Source organism: Aethalodelphis obliquidens, unplaced genomic scaffold (genome assembly GCF_003676395.1).
Source record: "Aethalodelphis obliquidens isolate GAN/ISIS:26980383/991018 unplaced genomic scaffold, ASM367639v1 scaffold118, whole genome shotgun sequence".
Lineage (NCBI taxonomy): Eukaryota > Metazoa > Chordata > Mammalia > Artiodactyla > Delphinidae > Aethalodelphis > Aethalodelphis obliquidens.
In genome coordinates, this window is record NW_020838062.1 from 2,699,311 (window position 1) to 2,711,592 (window position 12,282).

General features: G+C 58.0%; 1 protein-coding gene across 6 annotated transcripts; it reads right to left on the reverse strand.

The window, feature by feature from the left end:
* Positions 1-727: 727 nt before the first annotated feature.
* Positions 728-11,039, reverse strand: CCNQ (cyclin Q). Of its 6 annotated transcripts, none has more exons than XM_027097919.1 (6): positions 10,618-11,034; positions 9,278-9,361; positions 7,597-7,780; positions 6,002-6,134; positions 4,557-4,784; positions 728-1,221 (listed from the first exon to the last, which is right to left on the reverse strand). In XM_027097919.1, the coding sequence occupies exons 1-6, from the start codon at positions 10,733-10,735 to the stop codon at positions 1,132-1,134; spliced, it is 837 nt and encodes a 278-aa protein (XP_026953720.1). In that variant the 5' UTR covers positions 10,736-11,034; the 3' UTR covers positions 728-1,131. The 6 variants fall into 6 exon arrangements, 5 of the variants coding, with proteins under 5 accessions (XP_026953720.1, XP_026953721.1, XP_026953724.1 ...); XM_027097920.1 differs by having other exon boundaries at positions 728-1,161; positions 10,618-11,033; XR_003431031.1 differs by lacking the exon at positions 728-1,221 and adding an exon at positions 5,502-5,689 and having other exon boundaries at positions 4,673-4,784; positions 10,618-11,038.
* Positions 11,040-12,282: the final 1,243 nt, after the last annotated feature.

A 12,282-nucleotide genomic window follows, 5' to 3' on the forward strand; every position in this document is an offset into this window, starting at 1 on the left:
TCACTTTGCAAACTCAAGCAAGCCCTACTGCCTGACTTGTCACCCATGAGCGGCCCCTCCCTGTGCCCCTCACCCAGTGGACCCTGGGCGTGCCGACCAGCCCCCATACCTGTGGGTGCCAGAGGGCATGGTGGCCAGTGGCCAGAGCCTGCGCTCCCCTGGTGACAACCTCGCAAATGTGGTGAAGTGCTTGGGACGGTCCCCCAGCCCCCATGCCATCATGTGTTGAAGGATGGTCCTACCAGCGTGCGTCCTACCAGCCGCCCAGGCTGGCCTCTTTCCCCCAGGGCACGCCCAAGAGCAGTCCTTCCCGAAGCAGTGCCATTTGAGTGGGAGTCGGGGGGCGGGGCACGGCTCTGCGAGTCCCTAGACTCGGCATCTTGACTCACTGTCTTGGCCTTAATAAAAAGTTGTAACTTTCTAGATACATTTTGGTCTTCTTGAACTCAGATGATACTCCTTAACCCCTCTTTCCAAGATGTAACTTCACTCGCCAAGCAGAACGATTGCCAAGCCCTGCAAGGGTCCCAGCAGAGGAGGGAGGACACGTGGGCCCTTCTAGGGGACATCATTGTGACACGGGCACACAGTGCCATCCTGCCTTCCGGAAGTGGTGGAGGGCGTACCCCAGGCACTTCCACCTGGAGAGCGCTTGAGGGGAAACCGAGTCTGGATGGTACCCACAAACCCCCCAGGGCAGCACGGGCTAGAGAGCAAACACCGGGTGTCCCAGTTCATTTGTATCTTTTATTACACAAAATAAAGTTCCATCTATGTTGCACATTCATTCATTCTATAAATCAGGCTTTTAAAAAATCCCCAGGGGCTCAGTCCCATCCTTTCTCTGATTTTCCTTCCGATGACGTCACCCTCCACGGCAGTCAGGTCCTCTCAAAGGACAAAAGCAGACGCGGCGCCTGGCCTCGGCAGCCCTCGCGGTGAACTTCAAGCCCGCCCGCTGAAGGCGTGGCTCCTGTCACTGTCCAGACCACGGCTGCCGGGGACAGTCATCGCCTTCACCAGCCCTTCCAGCGGGTCCTCTGGGGGCTGGCGTTCACGGCCCTGTGGCGGTACCATCCCCAGGCTGCCGAGCGTCACGGACTTCTCTTTGGGCAGGCCTGGACCAGGGCCTTAGGGGATCTCTGTGTCCATGGTATAAATCTGAATGAGATCAGACACAATGTTATCAATGATTGGCTTGGTAAGGTCTTCACTAAACACCTAGAAAGGAGAAGGAAAACAGGTTCCGGTTAGACTCCCTCTCCGTTAAACAAGGCACCCGCCACTAAGCACAGAATCACAGTGCACAGGGGTGGGGGATGGCATGGGGACTCGGCTATTGGAAACGAGGGTGGCTCTCTGCACAGCCGGTTCAGGTCCAGCCTGCCGAGGCTGATCACAAAGCAGAGAACATTCCAGATGGAAGAGGCTGTGGTGATCATCCAACTCATACAGGAGAGGGGACTTGCCCTGGGTTACATGGGAAGCTGGTGACAGGCTCCTGCCTCCCCCTGGAGCTCTCAGGTCCAGTCTCTGGGTATGGGAGCAGGGGTGGGGAGTTCATTTCCAGAAATAGGCTAGGTCTCCTGGACCCCACTCTACCCTAGGCCAACCCCTAGGGAGCACGTGGACCTGCTCTCTAGCCTGGACCACAACGTGTCTTTTTTTTTTTTTTGGCCACGCTGCACAGCTTGCTGTATCTTAGTTCCCCGACCAGGGACTGAACCCGGGCCCCGGCAGTGAGAGCACTGAGTCCTAACCACTGGGCCGCCACTTGACTGTGTCACGGAGCTTATAAAATTGCAACGTGAGTCCCCAGGGGCCCAAGTGAAGAGGGCTTAACTCTGCACGTTCCCAAGGAAGGTCCGGTCCTGGCCTGGCTCCCGGGAGGGGAACTCTAGGCCCCTGCCTGATGAGAGGGTCTCGGTTCGCCCAGGGCCAAGGGACCTGGGAGCTCATATCTGGTCTCTCCTGGACCTGTCCTCCGTTCCTTTTATCTTTGCTGATTTCAACCTGTACCCTTCCCCGGTAACTAACCCGAACTCCCATAACCACGAGCATAGCGGCTTTTCTGAACTCTGTGAGTCCTCCCGGCAACACAGCGAGCCTGAGGATGCCCTTGGGGACCCCTGATGACACGGCAAGTAAAAAGCCAAACAAGGAGCACTTGGTTGGATGCCGTGGCCCCCGGGCCGGGGGGGTGCTGCCTGGGGAATCAAGGTACCACGAAGGTCAAGGCCCAGGGCTGAGCTGGGGCAAAAGCTGGACCTGAGTCCACCCTCCTGCACGGCCACCAAAGGAAGCGTGAACTCTCCACAGGCTGTCACTTCAGGTGGGAGATAGTGACCTGGAAACAGCCCCTCCCTCGACCACTGGCTTGGGAAGATCAGCCGTCACCCCCTGGACTCCGGTTGGAAAATAAATACTTCAGAAATACAGGCTTGCATAGCACAGGGAGATCAGCTCGGTGCTTTGTGACCGGCTGGAGGGGTGGGTTAGGGAGGGTGGGAGGGAGGGAGACGCAAGAGGGAAGAGATATGGGAACATATGTATATGTATAACTGATTCCCTTTGTTATAAAGCAGAAACTAACACACCATTGGAAAGCAATTATACTCCAATAAAGATGTTAAAAAAAAAAAAAGAAAAGAAATACATGCGAGCTGCAACTAAGGAGCCCGCCTGCCGCAACTAAGACCCGGCGCAGCCACATAAATAAATAAATATTTTTTTTAAAAAAAGTAGTCCAGGGCCAAAAGCTGGAAACAATCCAAATGTCCCTCATGGAGGAACGAACCGACATGACGCGGTCCAGCCACACCACGGAACAGGACTCGGCCTCCAAAAGATGGGGATTCCGACACCCGCTACAACTCGCTACTGCTTTAGAGCCAGAGCCTCATCCACCCAGAGGCCCGAAGCACCTGGGCACGAACGGCCACCCCGCTGCCACCGCTGCCACGCTCGAGGGCAGACAGGTGACTTCACAGAAGTGGTGGCTGAGAGCAGATGAGCAGTAAGAAGGTCTCACGATTTAGAGGCAGCACCTCGGGGCTGGGCAGGCGGCTCGTCAGCAGCCACTCAGCGCCAAGCAAGCGGCCCTCACATGCCCCAAGGATGCCCGGCCGCTCCCGTGCACGGAACTCGGAGCCACCCGGAAAGACAAGAGCGAGCGAAGCGCGGGCGGACCGCCCAGAGGGGCGGCCTCGTCCAGGAGAACGATTGCTGGGCACGTGTGTGTCGCCCAGAAAAGAGGCCCGTGGCGGAGCTGCTCCCCGTGCTCTCCTCTCACGAGGGGTGAGGGGTGACGGCCCAGAGCGGGAGGCAGAGGATGCTGCGGCAGCTCCGGCCCCGGTCACCGTCAGGAACAAGTGAAGAGAAAGGAGAGCAGGGAGGACACACAGAGGAAAGCAGCCCGGGACGCGCCGGGAAGCAGCGGCCCCTTGCGCCGCCACCTGATTCAGCAGAGTGGGGACCTTGGGCTCACGTGATCTGGAAGTCCCCAAGAAGCCCGGCACGGAGCAATGCTTTTGTCCACGCAGCTGCCCTTTGCCCCCCACCTGCCCAGACACTGGGCATGGGGCAGCTGATGAAGCAGACAAGGTCCCTGGCCTTGGGGTGGGGTGGGGGGCTGGGGGGCAGACAGGCAATAGAGGACAGTGAATCACAGAAAGAAGCTGTGAGCTCCCAGGAAGGGCAAGCAGGCCGGGGGAGGGAGCCTCAGGAAGGGGGAGGCAGCCACTGTGGGTTCGCATGGGAGGGGTGGCGCCCAAAAAGGAGGAGCCTTCCGTCACCTCAAAGTCTGTTTACATGGAATCTCACTGTAGGACAAGGAGGGACAAAGGTATCATGAAGAGAGGGCCAGCAAACTTCAAGTACAGGAAAGGAAAAACGGAGAATGATGTCAAAATCCCATTTTAAGGAACGGTGGGACTACCCAGGGAAACCCGCTAGGACTGCAGCCTTTCTGACAGACACACTTCACCCAGCTCTCGACAAACTGCTCTCAGCATTCAGTACGTCTGGGGGAGGCGGGGTGTCATCTGTCTTATCTATCTATGCATCCACCCACCCATCTATCATCCAACTACCTCCTTTTCCATCATCTCTCCATCCCACCATCCACCATCACCTATCCATCCACACATCATCTATCTACCTACCTACCAACCGCTGTCTTTTTAGAGCACCCCCTGTACATCTTCTGACGTGAAGCCAGACTTATTAACCTCGGATCTACGAGCTCCCACTCAGTTCAAAAAAAGTGCTTGGTTGGCTCAGTAGTTCTCAGCCAGGGGCGACCCCTATCCCGAGGCACTTGGCAACGTCTGGCGCTGTCCTGCTCCTACATCCGACCCTGAACGTCCACGGTGTCGAGGGCGAGAACCTGCCTTACACTATTAGGACAGAGTATCCTCAAGCTTCAAGGTTCCCAAGTAGCCCGTCTCTTTCTTTGTGGATAATTACTACAAAGAAATGTGACACCAGGTACAGGGACCTCAGGCAGAGAAGAGGGGGACGCACGCCAAGGGGGACTGCCAACGCAGTCACCTCACCTGCCACCATGGCTTCTCGGCCTCGGCCTCAGCGGGCACCTCGACCCCATAGGCCTGCAGGGCCAGGTGGAGCACCGCCACGGCTATGTGCTGAGCCTGGAACCGGAGGCACAGCCCCCCGTGGTAGCTGTCGCGCAGCAGGGCCCAGGCGGTGATGGAGACGGGGCTCCGCTGCCAGCTGTAACGGTTCAGCCAGTTCTTGACGGACAACAGGTAGTGGAGCAGGTACTGCAAAGACACGCCAGTCAGCTGGCCCCCCGTCACCTGCCTCCTTTACTGTGAGCCTGCGGCCTGTCTGCCCACCAGCCACTCTCCCCTAAGCGTCACGATGTGTGTACACCACAGATCGGATGTCGCCTCCCAGTGTCACTGGAAAAAAGCCCCAGTGCCACTGGAAAAAAGCCCCAGTGCCTTCCACAGGCCTTGCCCCACCCTCCTGCCAGGTTCACCTCCAGCCCCGCCGCGGTCCCCTCAGGCCCGCCTGCTCTCAGCCTCCAGGCCCAGCTCCCAAAACCCGCTTGGCCGCTCTCCATGGCCACCCCGCCACTGTCCCTCTCCGTCAACGTGGCCCTGTGCCGGCCACCATCAGCGATCATTCTCCTCATGCCCTTGGCCCAGCTCAAACATTAAAACTCCAGAAACGGCGTCCCGATCTGCACGACAGGGCAAGGCACCCACAGTCCAGCCTGAGGCTAGGGGCCAGCCAGACACCGGACACTGGCTCTCGGGGCGCCAGGGCCAGCTCGGCCGTCCGTCAGCTCCCCCTCTGCCCGAACACCACTCTCTCCTGAGCCCACGGGGAGTGCCACTGAGGAGAGCAGCCCTGCACCGCACGCCGACAGAAAACACTACGGCTTGGAATCTCCACCAGCGGCTCTGGGACTAGGGAGGGGGTCGGGAAGGCACACGTCCCAAGCCCCCCCCACCCGCCTCTCTGCAGGCCACCTTTCCAGCTGCCCACAGGTCCTTCCGAGTGCTGTAAGGGTTCACGTGCCCCTTCTGCTGCTTTCTGAAGCAATTCTTCTGTTGGGACGAACGCACTCCTAGCTGTGAACGGTGAGTGACCAGGCTTTTCTCGTGGGTTCGTACACACAGCTGAGCTGGCACTGAGCTCTGAGGCGGGGCAGCAACTCCTGGCACAGAGACTCGGCAGGTCAGGACACGGGCCCTGCCTCCCCGTGGCTCAGTGAACAAACAATTCATACGGGTCTGGGGACGGGCACGGGCTTCAGAGGGCACGCGGATCCTGGCTTGCAGCCACAGACGCGCGGGCGGAAAGGCAGCAGCTGCAATTAGAGCTGCCTGACGGACCCCGAGAGTGGTGACGGGTGAGGCTGCCCGAGCCGGTCACTGCTTCTCCCCAGGGCCCCGCGTGGCTCCAGGCTCAGGGGGCTGCAAATAGCTTCGTGCCTCTGGGAACTGTCGGCGACCCCCCCAGCACATACCTTGTGAGGGTGCTGGAAGGAGACCTGGAAACGCAGAACCCGCAGTACGAGCAGCTCGCACTGCACGATGCTGTCCCGGAGCTCCCAAAAGCGCGAGTCCAGTTCCAAGGGCTCGCTGTCCGGGTGGAAGTACCTGTGCAGAGAAACAGCACAGCTGACGGCAGAAGTGGGTGGCCCCAGGAGCCCCCAGTCGTGGGATACCCAGAGGCAACGCCAGGGCCCCTGTGCTGTTGATCAGCACAGGGTCACCATCAACCACTCTCCACCTACGGGCGTACGAATGCCATAAAAACGGTAACCAGAGAGGAAGGAAGCCACTTCTAGCGTTAGCCCCGTGGCTGTCCCACCTCCTCAGCAGGACGTCGAGTGTAAAGATGGGCTCTCTGCAGTGCCTCCTGAGGAACAGTCTTTGCACCCAGGGTGGCGATGCTCCGGGCTCTCACTCTGGGCCCAAGGAAGGCATTTGAACACAAGAATGTTGCCCTCAGAAATGTAAATGTATTTTAGCTTTCCATTTTGTTTCATTCCAGATCTTTGTGTCCTTATTTACACCTTATTCGTCCACGACACTCCCACCTATGCAAGATCACCAGGCTGTGCGGGAATGGGATACACACTCAAGTGACCCCAGTTCTCTGCTGCTGACTCACCCTTCCCGGCCCCTCCCTCTTCTTCCAATCTCCCCACAGAACCACACCGGGCGCCAACGTCCTATTAGAGCGCCCCACAGTTTCCCCTCGTGCCCGCCCACCCTCCCTGCTGGGGCCCTGGCAATGACAGGTGGACTCCAGCTGCCCTTCCGCGGTTCCCTCCCCTGTTTTTCTCCTACTCTTTCGAGGTACACCGTGAACCTGTCATGTTTACGGGGTGGGGAGTGCTTTTCTGTTAACTGTTTCTTAAAAGAGAAGCAGCACAAAATAGTTTTCTCCCCTAATGATTAGAGTTCCTGGAAAGGCTATGACGCACTAACTTTCCATAATTGCTTCCTCCCAGGCCCCAGGACCTCGGCACAGCCCGCCCAGCCGGCTGGACCCCCGTGTCCTTCCCCAACAGGAACACAGCTGCTCCGGCCCAGGACTCTGCGAGAGACATTCCTGAGCAACTCTGACCATGTTTCCACACCATCTAAACAGGACACTGGCCCCAGAACCCAACTGGCTCCATCCATCCTGTCCAAGATTCCACGAGAATCTTTTTTTTAGAATAGAATTTGATCTTTTATTTATCGTTTAACACCCTTATTGGACTATAGTTGCTTCACAGTGGTGTGTCAGTTTCTGCTGTATCACAAAGTGAATCAGCTGTTCATACACACTCTGCTCCAGCTGTGCCCGCGTGCGACGCTAGGGACACCCTCTTTCCCACCCCGCTCTGCACCCCATCTGGCCTCTGAGGTTCCCCAAAATCTGGCCCCAGCTTCTCTCGTACAGGTGCCCCTAGGCTCCTGGCTCACCCCTGCCTTTGCTGTTACTGCTCCCGGCCCCAGTTCACGGCCACCCAGGTGCCTCCTCCTTAGTTGGACATGGGGAGGGGGGGCAGGGCCTAGTGAGATCCTTCTCTGGCCTCCCATTCACGGGGACACCAGAAGCGGCTACCTGTTGGAAACGTTGATGATGTCACGAGTGCGCAGGCGCTGTTCCTCCACTTTGCCGGCCAAGTAAAGGGAAGACATGGCCACCAAGTAGGGGTCATAGGCGTCCAGGTCGATCTCGCAGAAGAACTTATGGTATATGGCACAGGCGGTGGCGATGGGGATGGACCGCATCCCTAGCTTGACACCTACCGAGAGAAAGCAGGCAGGCAGGGGAGTGCTTCATCCAGGGCTCGCCCCCTGCAAAGTGTGAGGGGAGCCGCCAGGTTGGGCCCTAAGGGTGCACATCCCTGTTCTGACAAGACCGAGATCTCAGGGCCCAGCTGGCAGGGGCTGCCATGCCTTCCACTGGGTCCTCGACCTGAGGGATTTAGACGTGAGCTTCTCAGACTCTAACGTGCTAACAAGCCCCTGGGGGTCACGCTGAAGTGCAGCATTCCCTTCAGCAGCTCTGTGGGCTCCACGCTTCTCCCAAGCCTCAAGGCCACGCCAGGAGAAGCAAGGCTTCAAGCTACTGCACCTGGCATATCCCTTTCTGCACATCTTGAAAAGGAACAAGTTGTGTGTCTGTTTCCACCTTAGCAGGCATTTAACTAGAGGTTGCCCCCACCTCTGCAGCTCACCTAACCAAAATCCTGCCAATGTGACAGGAGGAAAAAAGGCCTCTGAGTATCAAACAGGTGCCGCGAGTCCTGAGGTCACAGTTTAAGATTATACTCAGCACTGGTTTACTGATCCACAGGTTAGCAAAGGCAAGAAAAGCGAAGCAGGGTGACTGCCAAAGGCAACTGCCGGCAGAGCAGGAGAAAGGCCACAGCCAGGCTCGAGGGAAAAGGGAACAGAACTCAAAAACCAGAGCATGATGGTTTGATGTAGGGGTTAAAGCCCTAAATCCCCCCGACAGCTCCTAGGGAAATCACCGCATTGGGTCACAGAACCAAAACAAATTCACAATGACCAGGGTTAATAAGGGAAGGTTAAATGACACCCCATAGACTGAAAGAAGGTGGAGAACAGCCGACAATCATTCAAATTGTGTTCAACACCCTCTACCTAAAAAGGTGTATTAGTTCCCCAGAGCTGCTGTAACAAGGCACCACAAACTAAGTGGCTTAAAACAACACATACTTCTTTCTCTTACAATGCCGGTGGTCAGAAGTCCAAAATGAGTCTTAGGGGGCTAAGTTCAAGGTGTCGGCAGGGCTGCTTCCTTCTGGAGGTTCCAGAGGAGAATCCACTCCCTTGCCCTTTCCAACTTCTAGAAGCGCCTGCAATCTTTGGCTCACGGCCCTTTCCTCCACCCTCAAAGCCAGCGGTGCGGCGTCTTCTAACTCTGCTTCCATCATCACGTGGCCTATCTGCTCCTCCTGCCTGTCTCTCTAAGGATGGGTGTGATTATATTGGGCCACATGAGGTAACAGTCGCAGGTTCTGGGAATTAGGATGGGGAAATCTTTGGAGGACCGGTATTCAGCCTCACACAGAGGGCAAGGGCATATGCAAAACACTTCAGCATTAGCTTTTAGCATTTAGGTTTTAGCATTTCCAGGTTTAAACTTCAGTTACATAGACAGTTCCTACATGGGACCCCTCATTCTCAGAGATGTCAGATTAGGTGGTATTACTGCACATGACCCTCCAAGTCTTGCTTTCATAGAGCAAACCCTCAAAGAGTAGCATGCTTGCCTGGTTCACACGGATCCTCCAAGCAGATGTAGGGGGTATATGAGGAGGCACTGCCATCCTTCCTTATACACTTTGCAAAACTTCCTGGAAATTAAATGTACAAATCACTGGGATTAATGGTCCTGCACTATTTTCCCCAGACTCTGCCCACCTTGACTTGAAAGTGAACTCTTCGCCAGAATGGATACAAAGTAACAAAGATCGCCCTCTTCGGCAGACTGCATACAAATTAACAAAGATCAACAACAACGGAGGAAACCACTATTGACGGAAACAGTGTTTCTACCGGAATCCAATTAGCTACATCGCCTCGCCTTCGGAGTTAGAGCACTCAACACCACGGTGTGGATGCCCTGGCCGGGTTCAAAACGTGAGCTGCGCCCTGGCTCCTAGTGGTTTTGTTTTTTTTTTTTTTCGGGGGGGGGGGTTGTTTGTTTTTTAAACTTAAATTTGCCAGAGTTCCCTGTATATTTATTTATTTATTTACTGCGTTGGGTTCTTCGTGGCTGCACGTGGGCTTCCTCTAGCTGTGGCGAGCGGGGGCTACTGTTCATTGCGGTGCGCGGGCTTCTCACTGTGGTGGCTCCTCTTGTTGCGGAGCACGGGCTCTAGGCGCGCCGGCTTCACTAGTTACAGCACTGCAGGCCCAGCTCAGCACGGGCTCTAGGCGCATGGGCTGTGTTGCTCCGCAGCATGTGGGATCCTCCCGGACCAGAGATCGAACCCGTGTCCCCTGCATTGGCAGGCGGATTCTCAACCACTGCGCCACCAGGGAAGCCCCTGGGTCCCAGATGTGATGGGACCTCGTCAACAAGGTTTGTCAGGAGCCTCACCAAGGGCATATGCTCCAAAAGGCTCCGTGTGACCAGGTGCCAGCGTCCCCGTATGCTGCGAGGCAGGTGTGTCAGAAGGCGCGGCACACTCAGTCGAGATGCGGGCGCCCCGATTCCGCCACCTTCTAGCTGGGGCCTTCTAGTTTCCACATCCTCTCTTTGGACCTACGCGCCCGCCCATGAAATGGCCATGACCGCGTATGCCTCGCAGCGCAAAGCCTAGTATGCAGGGCGTGGCGGAAAGGCAGAGGCCGGTACCCCTAAGCCGAGCCTCCCAGCCTCCGCTAGGGCAGTGCAGGCCCGATCTCTTCCCTCCGCTCAGCCACGCCAGCACCGAATTTGGCGGGTCCCATCTTTCGGGAAGCGGATCCCCGCTACGCCAGCCCCTGCCTGCCTGCTCGGTGCTCCCGCGGCGGGTTGGGGCCAGCTGGGTGAAAGTGCAGCAATGCGGCTCTGGCTCCCACGTCCCGTCCGCGCGGGGCCCGCCCTCTTCCCGGCCGTGGTTACCTGCCTCCATGATGAACCTCGTCACTCGGAAGTGCACCCTCGCCTCGGGTGCTGGCCGCCCCTCCGCGCCCAGTGCCGCATCCCCTCCATCGCAGGTCCCCGGGCCAACTGCTTCCATGAGGTCCCGCCCCACGGGCCCAGATCCCCCACGAGAAGGGCCCGGACGCGAGGCGGCCGGCTCCCCGGGTGCTCACGGCGGGAGCGGAGATCCCGCCCCGCCCCGGCCGGCCCGCCCGCCCGCCAGCCCGCCAGCCCGCCAGCCCGCCAGCCCGCCAGCCAGCCCAGCCCAGGCCGGCCCGCCCGCCCCAGGGTGGGTAGCGCAGCTGTCCGCCAAAGGCGGGTCCGGCCGAATACGCAGACTCAAGCTCAAGCGCAAGCGCAGAGGCCGAAGGCGCCCGCCCTGTCCCCTAGATGCAGCAAACATCTCCTTTGGAGCCGAGGCCCCGCCCCCGGGAGGCCGACGCCCCGCCTCCTGGAGACTCACGCTCCGCCCTCGGGAGCCGAACGGCGGCAACCGGAACCGGCGGGGCTACTCCTCCAGGGTGAAGTGACGTTACAGTCCTAGATCAGGGCACGAAAATATCACCCTCCCCGGCCCCTGAGCTACAAGTCCCTGCGGTCCGACTAAGGTGTGCCTCCGGGCTGGTGGCCCAGCGTGGTTCAGGACGGGGAGAGCTGGCTGTCTGCCAAGCCGCGGCGGGGGCCGGGTGCGGGGGGATCGCTTACCGGAGCTCACATCGGTGTCTCCCAACTGGAGAAGACGTGGGGTTCAATGTCAGTGTTCGTAAAACCCGAATCCAGGTTTGTCAGAGTTTCCCAGACCTACAGATGAGCCCTGAAGGGAATGCTGTGCACGAAATGAGGGCATGAGGGCTGTTCGTGCCAGGGTTTTCCAGGGGCCCAGCAGCCCTTGGGGATCTGGTTGCTGCTCGACTTTGCAGCTTGGCAGCGCAGTGGAGCTTAATAAATGTTTGCTGAATGAATGTTGCTGAATGTCCAGCTCACAGTGGCTTCCCACGTTTCACTTGTGTCTTCCACAAGTAGGAAACTGTGCGTCAGGAGTCAGGCATGTAGAACACCAAAGGGACGCCCAAGCTAGTGACAGACAGTTACTCTGGGCATTCTGTTACAGTCAGACAATCGCTATGATTTGAGAGAGCTGGGAACGTTGAGAGGAAAAAGGCCACCTTTTCCCACCCACCCACTCAGGCCAACCTTAATCTCCTTCCTCAGCCCCCACCCCCCTACTGAGCTCCCCCTCCCCCAGCCCTCTCTCCACACCAGCTGGGTTGGTTTCCTGGCGCGGCTGTAACAAATGACCAGCAACCTACGTGGCTTAAAACAGTAGAACTTTATCCTCACACGATTCTAGAGGCCAGATGTCTGAAATCAAGGTGTCACCAGGACCATAGTACCTCCAGCTCCCGGTGGCCCCAGACGTCCCTTGGCCTGTGGCCGCATCTCTCCAGTCTCTGCCTCCCTCCTCACGTGGCCTCCTCCCTTGTGTCTGTGTCTCTCCCTTTCTGTCTCTGTCCAGGGCAAGAGGCAGACCCTCTGGGCTGAGTACCTCTGTGTGGGCATGCGTGTGCACGCGTGTGAGGGGGCTTGGGGGCCCCAGCCTCCTGGGCTGCTGACCCCTGTCATGCCTTGAGCACTCCGTCACTG